Raw genomic sequence first — 21,082 nt, 5'->3', positions numbered from 1 at the left:
AAGCTGAGAATGCCCTACGCCAGTGATGGCGAACCTTCTGAGCTCGGCGTGTCAGCATTTTGAAAAACCCTAACTTAACTCTGGGGCCGTGTCACATATAGAAATCGTTTGATATTTGCAACCATAGTAAAACAAAGACTTATATTTTTGATATTTATTTTATATATTTAAATGCCATTTAACAAAGAAAAATCAACCAAAAAAATGAATTCGCGTGTCAGAGGTCCGCCCTCACCGCCCTACGCTGTCTGTTCCATCCCTGCCCCACCCTACTCCCCACTCCACCCAGGACCCCACTGGAGAAGAGAAGGGAGAGTGGGCAGGAAGTGCTGGGCCCTGGATCCAGATAAGGGACAGGGCTGGGCTGAGCGAGTCTTTTTTTCGGGCCCAAATGAGAATGGTTTCACCAGCAGCTCTGCGGGGAGAAGGCTCAAACTGGCCTTGGGAGTGGTAGTGGGGCTGGCAGAAATTAATCGAATACCCATGCGACTGTCCATGTAATTAGACCCTGCGGGAAGGCTGCAGGGGTCCGTGGGGTGGGGGCGCAAGGAAGCCCATTTCCCCAGGGCAGCCAGGACTCTTTCTCTCCTAAGGAAGGGAAGCCCCAGCCAGGCCCTAATGGATGAGTAGGAATTGGGAGGCGGGGGAGGAGATGGGAGAGGGAGGATGCTGAAAATGTCAGGCCAAGGATACAACACGTGCAAAGGCCCTGAGGTAGGAAGGCACATGAGGCTGAAGTACAGAGAGCAAAGAAGACGGTGGAACCAAGATGAGGGCAGAGAGGGACAGGCCTTGCTATGCTGCACTTCTAGGACCAGGGGAAAGCATCCCATACCCTACATGTAATGAGGAGGGAGAGGGCAGTCTCCAGGGTTCCCGAATGGGAAGTGGCCAGGCAGGGATATCCCCAGACACACTTCTTCCCAGGACATGTTCTGGGCGTCCCATGGGTGGGGAAACAGAGTGTGTTCTACACCCTCCCATCCAGGGGCATCTCCCCAGGCTTGGGAGGGCCCTTTCCACTCCTGCCCCACCCTGGGAGCCAGCCTGTGGGCCCTGTACCAGGTGCACCTGGTGATTACCTACCCCAGGCCGAGGTCTGACTGTATGTGTGTGGGTGGGGGAGATCCACCCGGCAGCAGCAGCCAGATTTGCAGCCACAGCCCCAGATTCCAGTGTCAGGGCTCACTGCAGCCCGGTTTCCCGCCGTGTGCCTTTGTGAGTTGGCACAAAGCAGATGGAAGCACACAGGGCCCAGCGCACAGGCCCGTGGCTCCCCCACGCACAGTCCTGTGACCCTGTCCAGGAGAAAGGCTCATTAGGGAAGGTTTTCGGAGCCCCGGCCCACAGAGATGAATAGGAACGTTGTGTTTGATCCCAGAAACCGCCTCATCTGCCAGGAGAGCAAACGGAGCGGCTAAAATAGCCAGCCTTGCAAGTGTGCACAGGGGGCGTAGCGGCTGTGCTGGGGGGGGGGGGGGGGGCTGACTGAAGTGGGAGGGTTGGCATGTCACTGCAGGGCCTGAGCAGTACCCAGAAGGGCAGGGTCAGGCTACAGGCCAGGTCTGGGCTGACGGAGACCTGACTGCTTCTCCTTTTTTGGCCAGGGTCCTGGTGCTGGACAAAGGGACAGTCGCTGAATTTGATTCTCCAACCAACCTCATTGCAGCCAGAGGCATCTTCTATGGGATGGCCAGAGATGCTGGTCTCGCCTAACAGAGATTCCTGGGATTTCCTCCTGGCTGACCTGGTTTTCTTCAGAAAGGAAAAGGACACCACCTATGTCTGCAGAATAAACCTGGTAGCTGGGAGCATTTGTTGGACTTTTGCTCCTGTGAAGCGCTCTGGGGGATAACCGGGCGAAATGCGAGGCTCCGGGGGTGCCTGACGCGCCCAAGGTCACAGATGGTTTGAGGCAGAGCCCAGACCAGTCCCTGGATCTCCTGATTCCGTCTCCTGTTCTGTCCCCACGACACTGCTTGCAATCACTTCATGGAGCAACCTCCCTACCCCTAGATGACTTTTCATAGTTTCTATTCTGAAGTCTTTTTGTAAAAAAATAAAGCTTTTTCCTCCTGCAACAGAAGCTTGCCAGGTCAGGCCGTCCCTGTACTCTGGAGTGCTGGCCTGAATCCATTAAAAATGGAGCAGTGGTGAGATGGAGCTGCCTGGTCACTAACACGCACCTCAGGGCAGGCTGTCTCCGCCTGGCCACAGGGGTGCGGGTTCGGGCCTCGGAAGGAGGCGGGGAGGAAGGGGGAGAGGCGGAGGTGGACTTCAGTATACATCTACATGGCTGGAATGATCTGAAGACTTCAGACCCAAGAGCTTTGGGCTGGAAATATTGTCTTCACAGCCAAAATTCACTGGGAAATTGCCAGAAGTTCCCGCTCTGCTGTGCAGATACTATAAAAAGGTGAGAAATGAAGTCCCTGAAATCTGACCTGAGGCCTCTTGGGACAGCTGCTGGGAACACCTCCGCGTTTGTCATCCCTCAGACCTGTAAGCCTGCTTCTCTAGGGGCCGCAAAGTGCCTGGCACTTCATTTCCTCGCTCCTTTAGAAGTCTGTTCCAAACAGGTCTCCATAGCCAGTGCAGCTCGGAACCATCCGTCTTCCTCAGTCGGGCTGAAGCTGAATGCGGGAGGAGCGCAGGCAGCGCTGACGATCCCTGGCTGGTAAATGAGATGAGGGGTGGGTTTTGCTTTCTGGAGCAAACCATGCGTTTCTTTTCTGTGGGTCAGTTTACCTGCACAAGACCTTCTATTTGGAATGGATCTCTTCTCTCTGTTACTTAGTTTCCTGGTCTCCTCTTTCATTCCCGCAGTCTTCGTCCTTGGTAAGAGGTGACTGGTTGTGGGTGACGGTTTGTCTTCTTCCCCCACCCTAAATGGTTTGCAGGAGGTGGGGAGAGGCCTCCTTTGATCTGGTTTTGCTCTGTGCCTTGGGGCAGCCTGTGCTACAGGCCCATTTGTTAAAGGTTAACCACAATTTTTTTTTGGCAGGCTCTTTTGGCTCAGGATGTTTATGAGTGTATGGAAGAAGACTTCCATCCTTGTGATGAAGCAAGTATGAAAGCACAAATGCCCATATTATTCTTCCTCTGCTTGGTGCTAAGAAAAGGTCTCTGCTATGCGCCCTGATTTATTAGATCAATTTGGCCTGACGTCTGCTTTGTGAGGCTCTAGCTGCCCTAAACCTACAGAAATGCAGGTTCCTTCAGCACCGTTCTCAGCTGAAGATAGGAAGTGTAAAGCTGTATTTTCCTCTCCTGTCTAGGGAGTTTGCTTCTGAGCTCATTGAGGCCAAGACAGGTGCTGACAGCCCGAAGGAGAGGCTCAGTTGTGCGAAGTAAATAGAATAATCAAAAAATGTAGTTAATAGGATGACCTCCATCTAGCTGGCTCAGCTACTCCGGGGAAATGAAGCTGACTGCTGAGAACTGGGAGGGAAGACTCCGCACAAGATATCTGTCTCCGGGCGCCACTGACAGGGCGTGAGCACCACAGCAGCAGGATGCGGGAGGCTCTCAGGTAGGGAGCGGTCCCTCCCATGCTTCCTCCACCGCGTCTTGTCCCTGGGACTGTCCAACCATTTAAACCCCCTATGGGTAGAAGTAAAGTGCTGTTTAGGAAGCCAAAATGAAAGAATATGGGCTTGGTCAGTTAATATTTAATTTTAATAATACTTGTTATATTTGAACAGTCAGCAATGCACAAAGAAAATTATCTTCAGTGAATGTTTGCCCACAGTATGAACACATGCTTTAGATATGCAGTGGAGGAGGGGGGAATTCACAGTAACAGAGCTAAAAAGAAAAACCCTGTTATAAATTACACAAAGCATATAAAAATATTTCTCTGAATGCATAGATTGACTTTAGACTCACCTACCAGCAACTGTGCAGTCTTATTCCACGGCCATACATAGAGGGCACTGGACCACAGAGGGCTTTATAGAGGAGACCCGTGTAGGGCCCATCTCTCACCTGAGACGCCAGCCCCTGGCTCCCTCCGTTCCTAAGCCCTGGAAATGCCCGGAGCTGCTCCTCTGTAGGTCACCCCCAAGCGAGGCCTCCACTGCTTCTGACTCGCTAACTGATCTGGACGCCTGGGAGCTTTAACCCCAGTGACTTAGACATGAGTTAATACTGAATTTATTTCTTTCAGGACAGAACTAATCTTACCATTAAACTTTTTTTTTAAAGGAAAGGGGGAGAGAGGTTAGTATGTCTAGATAAACTAGCTTCTGATTGGTTTGCAACACAAGGGAGGTTTCTTCTTTAAAGTACCTCAGAGAGAGGGAGTAATAAGTAACCTTTACTCTGCCATGCAAACACTGTACAAGGGTAAGTCACCATCAGCAAGTGCTGAAACACATTCGGTCCCTGAACGGTGACTCCGTGAAGCTGGCCTTGCGAACACCTCCACCTCAGCTCAGCATTGGGGCAGCAGTAGGCCATCATCTTAGCACCGCATTCTCTTCCCCTGACATCTTCTGCACATTCTCTCTCCACCCAATGAAGTTAACAGAGTTAGGAAGTGAAGTTTCTTTGGAAACTATAGGCACTATGGGGAAAAGCTTCTGAGGACAGCAGGGTGCCCTTCAACAGCTGGCTTCAAACCCCTGCTCTCCCGTCTATGTGCTCGTTCTCACATCTGAAACTAAGCTGTTTGTTCAACAAGACAGTGGCTTTCTGTTCACATTAATGACACTGAAGGAAAAGAATCCTTGAATGCATTCTTCTAAAAATTATTATGCCATGTTCAAGAGTTTAATCAGGTGTGTACTATTTGTTTTTCATTTTTCAGAACAAAGCCTGGTAGACTTGCAATTGCCTTTGTGGGGGGTATTAGATTGGTGGGGGTTATGGGAGATCCCTAAGATAAAACAATTTGTTTACAAAAGCAACAGATTTCAGAGTTGTGTAAAAATCCTAATAATTTCAAAATAATCTTTATCTTTTATACAAAAATAAATATCCTAACTCCTTTAGCTCAGTTTCCTACAATAACCTTTAAAACAGCAACAGATTCAGTCTCAAAAATTGCTTTTCATTTCTAGTGGAAAATGAAAGTAGAGAACATGGACAGGCAATGTTTGTGCTCTTCTCATATGGTGCAATTAAACACGAAGATGGCAGGAATCACTTCAGTTAAAAAAAAACAAAACAAAACAAAAACCGCGGTTGCTCTTTTGGAAGGCATCGGAGAGCCCTCTAGTGACCACAAAGGGAAGTGAATGCAGAGGTGCTTGTCTAGGGCTTGGCAATGGCCGACTGGAGACAGAGGAGTCATGAGTGTTTACAAAGGAAAAAGTGGGGGAGGGGAAGCTCTTTTGGTTAACAGCATATTTACAATTAGGTAACTGTATCCTTAAATACTTTTCACCTGAGTAACATTTATAAATATGTTATATGGAACCTCACAGCCACAAGCCACACTAAAACCCATCTGTCCAGCACCTGTGCTTTCCCGTTTTCCTCAAGTCGGTTCACATTTCAGGACGGTTGTGAGCGTGCATCACCGAGCCGAGTGCATCCTGGCCCTTCAGGTGCACTGTCAACAGGAGTGGCTAGAAATAGGCTCCACTCTCAGCACTGCGGACCGCTCCCTTACATGCTGCACGTAAAACACACTGGATATGGAACCGCCGGCTCCTGCCTCTCCAGACCACTTCTCCACTGTTCACAGCGTTGAGCAATCGGTTTATTGTGCACCAAGAGGCTTGGAAGAGTGGCACCACTGCTTGAGGGTCAGGGGCTTCCCACCTTGGCAGGACAATGTTAGTGTACACTACTCAGTGGCACCGGCGGCCCTCCGGCATCCAAGGCATTGAGATCAATGGCTTGTCCTTGGCCCAGAGGTGACGCGCTGTCACAATACTCAGTGATAAAAGTCCCTGCGGCATTAGTAAGTCAGTTTTGAAGCTCTCCTGTTGTAGCAAGGCCTTTCTGTCAGTGTGGATGCAGCATTTCTGAACAGAAAATTATTTTCACTTATTGTTAGAACCAGTTCCAGCTCTTGGAAATCTTGGAGTCGAGCAACATCTTTGTCCTAAAACAAAAATAGGTTAATCAGATTAAGAGGAGCCATTGTCTCTTTCTATTTGGTATGCTGTGTTGAACTGATATCAGTTTCTTGGCTCATTTTAAAGCCTAAAAACAACAACAGAAACAAAAACAAAAATCCCTGCGGCAGGCTGTCAGTGACAGTGCAGGAGAGGCCCAGCGGCGGAAGCCCTTAGCCGCAGCTGCTATCGGATGAGCACACCTTGAAGGGAGAGGCAATGCAGGAATCAGTTTTACTCACGTGCTCTGAGAAGCAGAGCCCGATGCTCAAAAAACCCAGAGATGTTGGGAGGACCACACATGCATCCATGTGGATTTGCCCTGTAATTTAACCTCATTCTGATGGTGCACTAAGATAATCCGTATAGAGCCACACAGAAACAACTGAATGGAAACGTGAATGGTATGTCAGAATATTCTCTCTGGGATCCTACAACTTTCAAAAAGGCCACAAAACAAAGAAACAAACAAAAACCAAAAAGGCCAATGTCCCTATAGACCCAGTAGAGAGAAAGAAAGCTCAATGATTATATTTGGAAAACAACCCTTCTCTCCTTTTCTATTATCTTCATTTCTTCAACTATGACTCATAACCAAGGAGGAAACTGGGTATTTTCCAAATGCAGAAAGCAACTAACCACTCAGGCTTAGCAGGCCTTGCCTTACCTTTCTGACCAGAGTATTGGGTAACTTTCTGATCTTCTCCACTTGATCTGGATTAACACCCAGCTCACAGCAACTCACTCTGAGCAATTCTTGGTAGGTGAGCTCCTGTCGGTCTAGTTCAATTTCAATGAAATCATTTTCTCGAAGAGATGGGTTTTGAATCCTCACCTTGAGCACCAGCTCTAGAAAAAAAAGAGGGAGAAATACTAATGGATGGTTCTGGCATAATCAGCCTAAGTAATTTAAGATCTTTTCCAGAAGATGCTTGTGCCACCCAATGAGGAAAAGCTAGGCACCAGCAAGATTTGCTCAAGCCCAGTTCTGGCTCTGCTGGCAGTTTCCTGCACCTAAGCCTGTGTGTGCTTCTAAAGTAAAAGGGGGCGTGGAGGTGGGCTGGGGAGGGGACAACCATCACAACTGTACAGAGGATCATTTATTTCTGCTGCTGGAACTAAGAAGGTAAAGGCTTAAGAATGGGTTTGGGAGTTAAACTACATATAAGCAGGGAAGGAGAGAGAGGGGAAAAGAAGGCACAGGCAAGATATGGTACATGAATTACTCTAAAAAGATTTAACAATTGTGGATCTAAAGGTATTTATGAAATATGAAATTCCTTGTATTAAGTGCAGTAAAAGGGCAAAAAGCTACTAATAAAAATTAAAGTAGAATTATGATTTGAGTACAGTGCACCTTACCAAGGGAGGAGCCTGGGCTTTGGGAGTAAACATCTTGCTGTACAAGAGAGTAAGGTAGTGGTCCCAGAAGGATGTGACATGTCCGAGGGACACAAGAACTGGCTTAAAGAAGCGCCCTCTGGGCAAATGTGACATAATTTGAACATCAAAGTAATAGCAATGGATTATAACCCAATGACTAGAATAAGAATCTGCGTTCATGCTGATATAAATGGAGGAGAAAAGAAAGCCCTTCTTTACAGTAGAATACCAACTAGTAAATAGAGAATGACAGGAAATCATATTCTTCAAAATAATTGGCCTGAACTCTTTAAAAATATTGAGGTCCACAATGACAGAGAAAGGCTGGAAGTGTTCCAGATTAAAGGAGACTAAACCAACACGATAACTAAATGTTATGGGTGGGCAGGGGCAGAGGTGAGGGAGTGAGGATGGCTATGAAGGGCATTGTTGAGATAACTGACAAAATTTAAGTACGGACTATGGATTAGAAAACAGTATTCTATATCAAGGTTACATTTCCTAAATTTGATCATTGTGTTGTGTATAATTATGTAACGGACTATCCTTATTCTTAGGAAAAACAGTTCGAGGTAAAGGGGCAAAAGGCTAACAATTTGAGGAAAGGGAGTTCCTTACTAGTATACTAGTGTTGCAGCTTTTCTGTAAATCTATAATTATACTTAACATAAATACATTCCACCCCCAAAAACCCAGGAAGGAAAGCTCTGGAGCTCTGGATACTGTCTGCCCATTTGCAGAGGCGGTTGCTGACGAGGAGTTACCTTGCATATTAAAAGGAAACGCTCCAGTGAAGAAAAATGGCTGGAATGCTGGCGCTGGTCCTGCGTATGTCCCATTTTGAGGCTCCAGAGACACTGGGGGCTTGGACGGGACGGGAGAGAACAGTGATCGACTCTGAGTCACGGGTGGCTGACAAACAGGTTTTGTGCTTTCTGGTGTTCTGAGGATAGCAGAGGGGGCAGACACATCCCCATTCTGCACCAGCGCCAAAGAGGTGTGGTCCCTCGGAAAGGCCCCCAGTGGGGGAGGGTCCCCAGGGGGTAGCAATGCAGGGGAGCCGTCTCCAGGGGGTGAGGCAGGGGGTGTGGCAGGGGGTGTGGAGGGGTCCCCATTCTGCAGCGGGGCCGAATCCTCTGCCACGGGGGTGTAGAGAAAAGGGAAAGCTGGACTGGCCAAATAGTTGGGAACAAAGGGCAGGTCTGACTCCTTCATCTGGGGGAGGTTGTCACCATCATCATCCTCTTCCACTGAAAAAGAGGAAAACACAGAACCTAGACATAGTCCAAAAATGGGCAAGAAACGAGTGTCCTGTGAAACCTAGTGTGCTTTGGTATATGACAGAATTCCATGGTCAGTGTTCTGTGCCTCTTCAAGTCAGAAGAAAAAGAATATTTCATTAGGTTTATGATTACCGTTTTTATCATCTTAAATTTTACAGATTAAAAAACTTATAATGCCTACCTTCCCAGAAACAACATAGACTTACTATCTTGGCACAGTCTTTGCTTTTAGAAGCAGCTGGTTGCTTGAATCGCATTAAGAATACAGCCAAAAAAAAAAAAAAAAGAATACAGCCAATAATACTACCCGTCTTAAATCAGTTTGACAAAATCAAAAGCTGCCCCAAAACTCAGACTCACCTCCCATTATCTTTCTGATTTCTCTCCTTGATGTTAACTGGACTGGCATTTCTCCTTTTGTGGTAAGAATCTCTTTGTCGGCTCCTGATTTTAACAAGTAAGAGACCACCTGACCATGATTGCGTTTACAGGCCCAGTGTAAACAGGTCCTGTCCCAAAATAAAAGGGGGGTGGGGGGGAGAGTAATTTAAAAAGGAGAGGTGATTTGGGATTTCAAATTCTACACGTTAGCAAATAAATATATGCAAGAGTTCAGCTAGGACCAGGAAACCAGGCTAGTAATCTCAACTTTTCTTTACAGAAAGCAGGTGATCAAAATATTTACTATGCTTAAAATTTATTTTTAAATTTCATTGCTGGCCCTTGGGAGAAACTAATTTGTCCTAGGAGCTTTCATTTCAATGGCTTCCAGAAGGCTGACAGGCTGGCTGGCTGGATAACTCTAATGGTATTGCTGAGTGTTAGTCTATCAGTATTGCTCATTTGATTGTCCCAATCTCTTTAAAATATATCTTTATATTGGCACATTCCTGTTTTAGGGACTATGGCTTCATATGCATCAATTATCACTTGAAGATTAAATATTATCAGGGAAATAACCATCTTGTATCTACAAGCTTGCTCTGCTACTAAAATGATTACTAGTAATACAGAATATTCCTGTCTGAATCTTTTCCTCTTTCCTTCACACTCTCAAAAAGAAGGGTTTCCAAATTTCCATTTTTATTTTTAAATATATTTTTATTGACTTTAGAGAGGAAGGAAGAGGGAGAGAGAAAAACATCAATGATGAGAATCATTGATCAGCTGCCTCCTGTATGCCCCTTACTGGGGATTGAGCCCACAACCCAGGCATGTGCCCTTGACCGGAATTGAACCCGGGACCCTTCAGTCCACAGGCCGACACTCTATCCTCTGAGCCAAACCAGCCAGGGCTAAATTTCCATTTTTAAAAATGTTGGCTTCTCTTGTTCTCTCCAGAAGGCTACAAACACACCCTCATCTGCTTATACGTAAGGCACTGCACAGACTTTAATTCCTAAGGCATTAAAAATGTACATCAACCACCAAAATTTCAAGAACTCTTCTACCATAGTCATTTAAGTAAAACTAATTCTTTAATATTGTACACATAGGGGTTATACACACTGAAGGGCTGTTATTTTAACACTGTATAGAAACATAATTAACATGCCAGCAAATACTCCATCTTAACCGAAATGAAAGGATTCAGAGCTACTAAATTCATACCCAGTTGTCAAAGCTGAATGATATCATGGAAGACTTTCTTCCCACTGTTCTGAAATGTCCTCATCCACCAACTCTCTAATTGAACTGAGATAAATACCTTTAGTGCTTATAGGCAAATACAGGTATGGAAAAGAATAGAACACATGTGCCATAGTGAGAATTAGGTCACTCACCTGGGAAATATATCTAGAAAGTTCGTTTGGTTCCAGGAAAAAGCTGATTTTACCCTGGGTACCCTGATATTTATGACTTACAGAAAGCTAGCTTGTCTGCCTGGCTGGGAGCAACTCCACTGATGTACCAGAGTGGCATTCTACAATAGATTCATTAGAATTAGATTATTCAAGTGCCTTTAAGGTGCACTCCATGACGATATGACTACCAATTTGGGAAAAACAAGGCCAGAGTCTTGATCTAGGCTTCTACAACATAAGCTCCAGGAAGACAAGGAAGGGTCTACTTAGACATACAAGTGCTTAATTAATATTTGCTGAGTGAGTGAACCAAGAACAAGGTATGTGTTGCTAGTAGAAGGATCCAATGCATTCTGGGCAAACTGCAGCCAACGGTGTGTTTGTGTATGGATGTCTGTAGCATAGGCTTGGAAAGTAAATAATTATAATCAGCAGCTCTCAAAAATGAATGGAGCATGATGAGAAAAATATGTTCCCTTTGGAAATGAGTGCTCACTTGCCAGCAGCAAATCATGACAAACTTGTTCATGACAAGCTTGAGAGACAGGAGGGAATGGGCTGCCAGTGGGTCTGATACTCTGGGACACACCAGCTAACTAAAGTAGCACCATGTCAAGTGGGGTTAAGTCAGCACGGCTCCCCAGCCCTGTGCCCTAATCACCTACAGTCCAGACCTGTGTGGCTCTGGGCAGTCATAACTCAGAGCCACTGCAACCAGGCAATCTTTTCAAATTCTTCCTGAGCCATTATACTTGTTCCTTAAAGCCAAGGGATATGCATGACACTTAAATTATAGTCGACGTGGGAGTTCTATCTTTGAACCTCAACTCTCTGAGCTTTAAATTTGCAGTCAGAATATCCTATTAGTGCTGGGAAGTATTTCAGACCAGAGGTCCTGGGCATCATTCATCAGTGCTGAAACTGTGGTTACTGAGCAACTAAGAACTGAAAGCAGTAACCATTCTGCTAGAGAGTAAGTATTTGGTTTTTCTTAGGTAATCTTTATCCAGCACACTGCTCATAAAATAAACACAGATATAATGCTTCCCATGCTGGACATTGGTCTAAAAGCAATACAGATAGTAACTTATTTAATCCTCTCAACAACCCACGAGTTCAGTACGATTATCAATGTTCCTTCCATATTACAGATGAAGAAACTGAGGCAGCCAGCAAATAAATAAGCAAAACAAACAGTATGCTTGCTAGTCTCAAGCGTTATGAAGTGTTATAGGGACAATAAAGCAAGGAAAGGAAGTAGGTGATGCTAGGGGTACGGGAGGGGCATAGTGCAATTTTAAACTGAGGAGCCAAAGAAAGGCTCACCACGGTTATATCTGAGCTGAGACCTGAAGGAGGTGAGAAAGCAAAAGCATTTTAGATGGAAGGGAAAGCACAAAGGACTTAAATCAGAGCTGTGCCTCATGTTTCAGGAAACGCAAGGCCAAGAGAGCAGAATGAAGAAAGCAAGGGGCAAACGCAGAGATGAGGCATTGAGGCAGGAGGATCGGGGGACAGGAGTAGAAACTGTAGGACTCCGTGGGCTCTTAGAGTGAGATGGGAGCCATTAGAGCAGCGGTTCTCAACCTGTGGGTCGCGACCCCTTTGGCGGTCGAACGACCCTTTCACAGGGGTCGCCTAAGACCATCCTGCATATCAGATATTTACATGACAATTCATAACAGTAGCAACATGACAGTTCTGAAGTAGCAACGAAAATAATTTTATGGTTGGGTCACCACATGAGGAGCTGTATTTAAAGAGCCAGAAGGTTGAGAACGACTGCATTAGAGGGTCCTGAGCAGAGTGAAAAGATGCAAATTACGTTTTAAGTTAGGATCCCTCTGACTTCTGTGCTGAAGACTGTCAGGGATCAGGGTAGAAGTAAGGGGACTAGTTAGGAGCCACTGCAACGACCCAGGGAAGAGAATGATGTCAGCTCTGTGCCAGAGATGTAGTGGTACAGCCGGCGAGAAGTGGTCAGAATTCGCCGGCTGAGAGGCTGTGGGTGTGAGGGAAAGATCAGAAGCAAGGCTGGCACTGAGGGTTCTGGCCTGAGCACCTCCGACGCTGAGATGAGGACCCCGAGGAGCAGGCCTGGGGCAATTAGGGGATGAGAACAGACCGGGAATTCAACCTTTGACACCTTGAGTTTGAGGCAGTGATTAGACATCTGTCCCAATAAATCTCTGAGAAGCTTCTTCAGGTTACTTCAGATTCAACTTATATTAATGAGTACTGTTAAAAAGCAAAATTCAACTGAGTGAATTTGAAGATCTAATTGGCTCTATTAAATAATTCAGGATTGCCCTGGCCAGTTTGCTTCAGTGGATAGAGCGTCAACCTGTGGACTGAAGGGTCCAGGATTCGATTCTGGTCAAGGGCACATGCGCAGGTTGCAGACTCCACCCCCAGTGGGGGGCTGTGAAGGAGGCAGCCAATCAATGATTTTTCTCTCATCATTGATGTTTCTATCTCTCTCTCCCTCTCCAGTCCTCTCTGAAATCAATTTAAAATTTTTTTAAAATAATTCAGGATTGAACAGCATCCCACCTAGCAAATAGAAGGGAGCTCTGAGAAGCTGTAAAGAAAAAAAATGAAAGGTTTTTAATAGGCAGAAACTGAGCAGGACAAGAAAGTTGCTGCCGAAACCGGTTTGGCTCAGTGGATAGAGCGTCGGCCTGCGGACTGAAGGGTCCCGGGTTCGATTCCGGTCAAGGGCATGTACCTTGGTTGCGGGCATATCCCCAGTGGGAGATGTGCAGGAGGCAGCTGATCGATGTTTCTCTCTCATCGATGTTTCTAATTCTCTATCTCTCTCCCTTCCTCTCTGTAAAAAATCAATAAAATATAAGAAAGTTGCTGATGTAAGACAAGGACGGATCATTGTATTTTTCAGACAAGCGCACTTTTCTTTGGGAGCAGCAGGAGTCTTACTAGGTAGATAACCTCACTAGTGTTGATGAGGAAATTCCTAATCTGATTAACAGTCACCTTTCTGGGAGGGGCTTTAAACTGCAATAAAGTCTTGGCTTGCTGTCCTTGGGACGTTGGGCCTGTAGTTCCTTTTCTAAACAGCACCTGTTATGTGGCGGGCACTACGGTTAGGAAAGCAGGGTCTGGAGTCCAAGGCTGGGTTCATTTCCTCGCTCCACTAGATAGTACAACTTTATGACCTTGGGGAAATTACTTCATCTTTCTGGGCCTTAGTTTCCTAATCTGTAAAATGGAGAGGATAACAAAAGCTACGTCCCTGTGTAGTTGTGAATGACATAATATATGTAAAGCCCTTAGAACCTCGTGCGTGCTGCTGAGCAAGCTCAGCTGTTTATATTATGCTTCATCTCGTTGGACGCTTACAACACTCTCCTGAAATACATAATTGGAAAATGAAGTGACTCTAATAAGTTCAAACAGTGAGGCAGGAAGAAGAGCCTGCAGGCAAGCCCAGGCTCCTTCGTCTGTACAAGGCTGCCTCCCAGGGCCAGAACAGGGATTCCCAGCTGGTGGACCGCCCAGAAACGCTCAGGAAAGGCACACACAGAACAGCAAGCTCGTCTGCAAACACTTTTAAACAAAGCAGCTGTATCTATTGTTTCCTGGCGTTCTCAACAGCTACTCCCGTTTTTTTTTTTTCTTTAGGGTAAGGAGGGAGATAGATTTGTGAGGTCTGGTCCTGGCTATCACATTAATAGTTGTGTTGAGGGCAAGTTACTCTCTGGGGAGGAACCCATCTCCAATGCTCCTTTCAGTTCCAAATGCATGATTCCACTTTTAAAAGATAACATGTGCAAACTTAACTTGAACTCTGAGCTAGCAGAATAGGCAGGATCAAATAAAAATAAACAAATTTAAACGTGAAGAGGGCAGAATAACACATTCAGTAACTTAACACTCTAACTCGGACCACCAGCACATCTTAAAATGACTCCTTACTTCATCGGGAAGGACTTAAGTGCAAGCAAGTATCTAAAGCCTTAGACCAAATCCTCTATTTGAAACTGTAACAGTTAGACAAAGGAAAACACTCCAAAGAATAAGTGAATGAGTCTTCCCTCAACAGGCAGCTGAAGGCAGCAGCAATCACTGCTGCAGAGGGACAACGGAGCAGAACAGCGGTGCAAGTGATTTTTCTTTTCTGCTCTTGAGAAAAGAAATCGTGCTAGTTGATAAGATTCATCTATGCTTTTGGCTGTACACACGCGATCTGCAGGAGCACCTATGCCATAGGTCCTATGGCAAAACAATCCAACACCGGAATTGGGGTGAACTCCCAATTAGCGCGAGAACCACAGCCAGCACCCTTCAGGCCAAGTGAGTGGGGGGTGGGGGGGATGCGGAGGTGGCGGGGGCGCGGCTGGGGGGGGCGCTGCCCGGGGAAGACCACGTGGGCCAGGATTTCCGCGCTCCCGACTCCCTCGGGCAGGGGGGCCGGGCTGGCCTCCGGAGCGCACAACCTCGGGGCCCCGGCGCCAGGCCGCGCCTTCGCGGGCGTCGCCGAGGTCCCGGGCGGCCGCCCCACGGCCCGGCCCGCGGCGCTGGCCCTGGCTTTCCCCGCTCCCCACTTACCAGCCGTTGACCTCGTTTTGGGAGTTCACATCCACCCCGCTCTCCACCAGTTTCTGCACCTCCCGAATGTCCCCCAAGGCCGCGGCCTCCCGCAGCCTCTCCTGCTGCTCCTTCTGCTCTAGGCCAGCGCTCATCTTCCCCGCGGCCCAGGCCCCCGCCCGCCCCGGGCCCGTCAGCGCTGCCGCCACCGCCGCCCGCTCCCGGCCATGGGGAGAGCGCGGGGCTGGCCCGCCCTGCTCGCGCCGCCGCCGCCCGCCCGCGCCCGGCCCGGGGCCTCGGCTCCCTCCCGCCGGCCGCCCGCCGCCCTCCTGCTGCTCCCGGCCCCGCGGACCCAGTGGTCCGCCCCGGCCGCGCCTCCCGCAGGCCGGCTCCGGGGGACCCTATTCAGAGTAACAACGCCGACCCCGATTGCTTCCGTTCCGCCCTGGGTCCGGGCCGCGCCGCCTGTTTACGTAACCGCTGCGCTGGGTCTGCCGCCCTGATTCATGCGCTATTTTTAGACACGCCTCCCCCCCTCCCCACACTCCTCCCCGCACCCCCGCGGCTCCAGGGAGGACAGATGCGTGGAAAGGGGGGGAAATGCATGTTTGAGAGCCAGGAAAGCCTGATCCTCTGGCGCAGGCTGTTTACCGGGCATCACAAATAATTGCTGGGTTTGTGTGTGTGTGTTTTTCCCCTCCAGGTCGTTTGAGTCTTTCTCGTTATTTGAGCCAACTCTTGCCCAGCAGGATGGGGAAATGGACCGAAAACGATCCTATTATTATATGCCCGTCACTGCAGAGATAGATTACACTGCTCTTTCTTCTTCTGACAGTGCTTGGACCATTTAGTTCGAATATTTATTTCAATTGCCCCGTGGTTTTACATCTCATTTCTCCTAACAGGGATGTCTTCTAGCTTGGCTTTTGGGGGAAATATGTATACTGTGCCTCGAGTCTGTAAACTGCCATGTATTACTGCTTATAAATCATAATTAGTTACTCTTCATGAAGGCCACCAAAGAGGCTTTTTGGAGCTTCGGGGAGAGCTATGGTGCGGATGCCAACAGGATGCTTTCTGCCTGACTCTGCCTGGTCAATCTAATGAGGTTCCGCGCACGCGTGGCCCTGCTTTATCGCCCAGCGGGTGAAAAATAAAATCATTGTTGTGCTGAGGGCAGGTGCCTCTGAGAGGTTTTCCAGTGTGGCACACGAGGGCACCTTGCAGATGGGGTCAGGAGGATTAAGGAAATGGCCCTGCAGTGGAAAGGAGGAAGGCCTGAACAAAGGAGCTGAAACAGGAGGGGGCAAACTCAGGGATGGAGTTCTCATTTCCCTCCCTTGGAGCTGCCCAGGCCGGCACAGCAAGCATTTTTCTTGCTACTGTTAAAGAAAAACAACCGGTCTGTTCATTGTGATGGCGGAATCCACACAGGACACAGTGTGGCCCAGGTGATGGCAACGGCAGGCTTAAATGGACCCCCAGGGCAAATTGGAACTCTGAGCTTTATATTTATTTTTATTTGTCCCCCAATTTAAATTTTCTCAGATCCAGCATGATACGTCACCTGAACTGCCTTGCATGGCGCTGAAATTGGATCCTTTAACACAATTTGAGTAACACGGAAGTAGGTGGTAGCCTCTCTTTTTCTAAAAAGCAGTTGTAAAAATTCGGCAGTGACTGCACTCAGAAGACTGTGAATTCCTGTTATAAGAATTTATTTCTCAAATTTCTCTCTCTTAAAAGGATTATAGCATGTGCCCTATAATTGGTGAATCCCTGAATATTAGTATCTCCTTAAACTCATCTCTACTTACCTCTAACTTCAATCTTTTGCTTGTTGTCCTCACATATAAAAACAAAAACCTTCTCCACAAACAAAATCTCTACTCCTGGCCATGACTGAATGCAAGCCAATGGCTATTCTTTTGCTTTCCATTTATTTATTCTGTCTTATCTCCAAGGGATTATCCAGCTCCCTGGGTGTATGAAGCAGGCACCTTTTGCTGAGCGCTGTTCTAGTCACTGAAGATGAGTTTGCAAACAAATCAGAGACTTCAGAGAACACATAGCCTAACAGGGGAGAGGAGGGAAACCACAGAATGTGGTCAGTATTACGATAGAAACAGTATGGCATATGGCATAGTGGTTGACCCCCGCTTTGCCTCTCATATAATCTTGGATGCGTTACTAAATCTTTCTGTGCTTCAAATTTTGTTTCTGCAAAATAGGGATGATAATGATAGCCCCTATTTTGCAGGACTGTTCTATGGATTGAATGAATGAATATGTGTCAAGCCTGGACATCAGAAAGACTTAATGGGTCACAGGTATTCCAACAAGGTGAAGCCCAGGAAGGGCCCCTAATAGGAGAGGAGGGCAGTGGTGGTCAGGAAACAAAGATAGCACCCAGGGTTCTGGCTAGGTGCATAGTGTTGCCATTTACTGAGATTTAGGACAAAGAATGAAGAGAACGTCTCAGGTGTGGTGATGGATTCACTTTTGAATCTGTTGAAGGTCTTTTGTTACTACTACTAGCGGCCCAGTGTACAAATTTGTGCATGGGTGGGGTCCTGCCAGCCCACCCCATGGGGTCTGTCGATCAGGTCGGGCAGGGGGGGGGGGCCTTCGGCCCCGCCCCCTGCGTGAACTCCCAGTCGAAGGGAGAATTTGTATATTAGCCTTTTATTACATAGAATTGCTAGGCATTACACTATGTGCTGCATATGAATTATCTATGAATTATCTCATTTAGTACCCACAACAACCCCATCATTATCATTATTACTAATCATTATCTGAGGCACAAAGAGGTAAGTAACTTGCCCAATACTATACAGCTTAGTGAGGGAGCAAGGCTTTGAGCTCAAGCAGCTAGACTCCAGAGCCTGTGCTTTCTCTTCTGACTTTCTTTTAAGTGGAGATACCCGGTAAATAGCTGTGTATATGGGTGTGGCATTCTGGGCTAGCGGTTTGGGTTTGGCTGTCATCAGCAAAGGGTGCTACCTGAAGTTATGGGAAAGGAGATGATGGCCCCAAGACAGCGTATTGAGTGCTGAGAGGAGACAGCTCAAGATAGAATCCCTAAGAATAGCCAACATTTGAGAAATCCTCAAATGAGACTGAGGAGGAGCAGCTGGAATAGTAAGGGGACAAGCAAAGGAGTGGGAGGGTTTGGCAGAAAGAGAGTGATCTACAGGATCAAATGCTGCTGAAAAGGCAAGAAAGAGAGGCCTAAAAAGTATAGAATGGATTTATCCACAGGAGATTGCTGGTGACCTTGGAAAGGGAAGTTGCAACACCTCCTACTTGCTGCCTACTAGGCAGGAATCTGGGAACACTCAGATGAGTAAGAAATGTATCTGACCTAAAGGAACTTGCCCATAGTTCTGTGGGCTCAAAGTCCAAGATCAGTGTCAGCAGGTTTGGTTTCTCCTGAGGCCTCTCTTCTTGGCTTGTGTATAGTCGCCTTCTTGCTGCAGCCTCACATGATCTTTCTTCTGTGTTCATCGCCGGCTCATCGCAAATTTCCTCTAAGGACGCCAGTCATATTGGCTTGGGCCCAGTCTAAATGCTTCCTTTTAACTTAGCCATCTTTCTAAAGGCGCTGTCTCTGAATACAGTCACATCCTGAAGTACTGGGGATGAGGCCTTTGAAAGGTTAACGTGGTGATACCTGGGCAGGCTAAACAGCCATCTCAGATGGTGGATAAAGAAAAAGCGAATTTATTTAAGGGAAGGGGATGAGGAATGGGATAATCAAAGGGAAGGGTTGCACAGCACCGAGCCAAGGGATTATTGGGTCACTGATGGCAGCAAAAATATACCTAGGATAATAAAATAAGGAAGGGCATGGAAGAAGCAACAGGAGAGCCCAGGCTAGGCTGCTTTGGCTCACTGAGAAGTCAGGGAAAAGGGGGCCTTAGAGACAGGTTCAGGGGGTTACCTGGTATGAGGTGCCACTGCCCATTGCTCCCCTGGTTGCAAGCCTCATGGGGTCCCTTCAAGGATAGGGGTTAATTGCCTGTGGGGGGAGGCGAGGGGAAAGGGAATGGCAGAGGAATATTTATCTCTTTCTTGCAGGTGGAAATCTTAGGGGAGGTCTCAGGGAGGGACTTAATAGAATGCTCATCAGCTTTCCAGGTGTGCTCTTTCAGGGTCCTGATCTCCACGGATTGGTAGGTGCCAGGGCGGGGGTCATTAGTCAATATAGCTGGTCCTGAGGCAGCCACGGAGTCACTTGGCTGTTGCTGCTTTTTCTGGGCCTGGGAGCTGAGGCACAACTGAGGCCTAGATGTCGTCTTTAGGGAGGAAAAGGTCAGGAGGTCTAAACTGCCTGCCTGTCAATATGAAATATCTGGGGTCCAAAACCACATGACCAGTGAATGATATGCTAGAGCAGGACAGGCCACGCTGGGGGCGAGGATCTTTTTTCCCTAGTTTCACCCCTTGCTAGGCATCTGGGGCTTTCTGCCCGCCCCGGGGAGTTTCTGGACCTGGCCCATCGTCCTGGCTCTGCTCACGTCTAACAGCCTTGAATTCTTTTCTATCCACTGTGCTTGGCTGGAGCCGTACCGTCTTTTAGGTCTTAAGTCATTTCCACAGAGAGACTTCCTATTTACTCTTTGAGAGGACCCTGCTTCTCCCCTGATCATATAGCTCAGTGGTTCTCAACCTTGGCTGCACATTAGAATCACCTGGGAATCTTTTTAAAATCCCGATTTCTGGGCCTCATCCGCCGGAAATTCTGTTTCTTAGTTACTGTTGTTGTGGCCCCACCCCATAACAAAGAAACAGAATTTCCGGAGGATGAGGCCCAGAAATCAGGATTTTAAAGATTCCCAGGTGATTCTCATGTGCAGCCAAGGTTGAGAACCACTAATATAGCTAATGATTAAGTGGACTCAAAATGTGTTAGGCCTGTTTTTCACGCCTTACATTGTATCAATTCATTTAATATTCATAGTAACTTTGTATCTGTAGGGGACTATCCTATATAAGAAAAGCCTAATAGGGGCAGAAGTTAACACAGGACCTGCCCTCAGACCAGAGGCCCCAGGCCGGCCAAGGTGGGTGCCAGCGGGGCCCCACAGACCGGCCCTGATTGCGGGCCAGGCCTAGGGACCCTACCCGTGCACGAATTTCATGCACCGAGCCTCTAGTTATTATCATAAACCCTATTTGTAGGTAGGGAAAGGAAGACAGAATGGCAGAGCTGGGATTGCTAACCCAGGAAATCTGGCTTTAGCATCTGTACCCCGATTTATACTGACAGTTGATATTTCTTTACTGATTGTCTCCCTCACTGATCCTCAAGGTCTGTGGGAGCAGGGCGGTGTCTGAAAGGTTCCGAGCTTAGCGTCAAGCCTCAAGAGCGTGCCCGGCACATAGTAAGTACTCAGGTAACTGAATAAATGAATCGACAATTCAAAAAAAAAAATTCCAGACTGGGAGGCATCAGGTGCAGAACTGAATCGCCGTACTTCGCGTGTAGAAACCGCCTATCTCTGCTTCGACTTCGCACCCCGTGAATCAGGAAAATTGGGGTGGGAGGACCAGGCCAAGTGGAAGGGCTACCCTTTCCGCCCCCTCCACTCCTCGAAGCGCAGGAACTGGGAAAATGGAGTCTGAACGTGGAATGAGTTTCCTCCACTGGAAGATGGCACCGGGTGGTCGCGTGGGACACAGGGACGCGCGGCTCTTTCCTCCATTTCAGAGCCGTGCTGAAGCTCCGAGACGGAGGCTCCGATTTCTCCCCGTGAAGGCGCTCGGGAAGACGGGCGCTCGGGGAAACCGGTGGCCGGAGCCACAGCGCTCTGGGCTTCGAGCTCCGCCAGGAGCGGAGTGGGGCGGCGCCGCGGAGGGGCGGAGTCGCGGCCCGGCCTCGGCAGGCCCCGCCCCCTGGGCCGGCGGAAGCGGGACCGACCTCTCCTCCCAGACTTGGGCGTGACCCCGAGGGCGCACGCGCGCGCGCTGCACGCTGGGAAAGCGCCCG

General features: G+C 47.9%; 2 protein-coding genes across 5 annotated transcripts in view; one reads left to right on the top strand and one right to left on the bottom strand.

Moving 5' to 3' along the window:
• ABCC3 (ATP binding cassette subfamily C member 3) overlaps window positions 1-8,828 on the top strand; it is a 48,410-nt gene extending 39,582 nt beyond the window's left edge. For 2 of the 4 annotated variants that reach the window (XM_059670588.1, XM_059670587.1), the window contains exon 31: window positions 1,608-8,828. In XM_059670588.1, coding sequence (XP_059526571.1) covers window positions 1,608-1,716 — 109 coding nt within the window. In that variant the 3' untranslated portion in view covers window positions 1,717-8,828. The remainder of the gene's footprint in view (window positions 1-1,607) is intronic. The other 2 variants (XR_009449280.1, XR_009449281.1) reach the window with 2 other exon arrangements.
• ANKRD40 (ankyrin repeat domain 40) lies at window positions 3,657-15,460 on the bottom strand. Its single transcript, XM_059670589.1, has 5 exons — window positions 15,109-15,460; window positions 9,095-9,243; window positions 8,216-8,701; window positions 6,736-6,917; window positions 3,657-6,055 (listed from the first exon to the last, which is right to left on the bottom strand). The coding sequence occupies exons 1-5, from the start codon at window positions 15,240-15,242 to the stop codon at window positions 5,909-5,911; spliced, it is 1,098 nt and encodes a 365-aa protein (XP_059526572.1). The 5' UTR covers window positions 15,243-15,460; the 3' UTR covers window positions 3,657-5,908.
• Window positions 15,461-21,082: the final 5,622 nt, after the last annotated feature.

The sequence above is a fragment of the Myotis daubentonii genome, chromosome 16 (assembly GCF_963259705.1).
Source record: "Myotis daubentonii chromosome 16, mMyoDau2.1, whole genome shotgun sequence".
In the NCBI taxonomy this organism is placed as follows: Eukaryota; Metazoa; Chordata; class Mammalia; order Chiroptera; family Vespertilionidae; genus Myotis; species Myotis daubentonii.
This window is presented reverse-complemented; position numbering and strand designations above follow the sequence as displayed.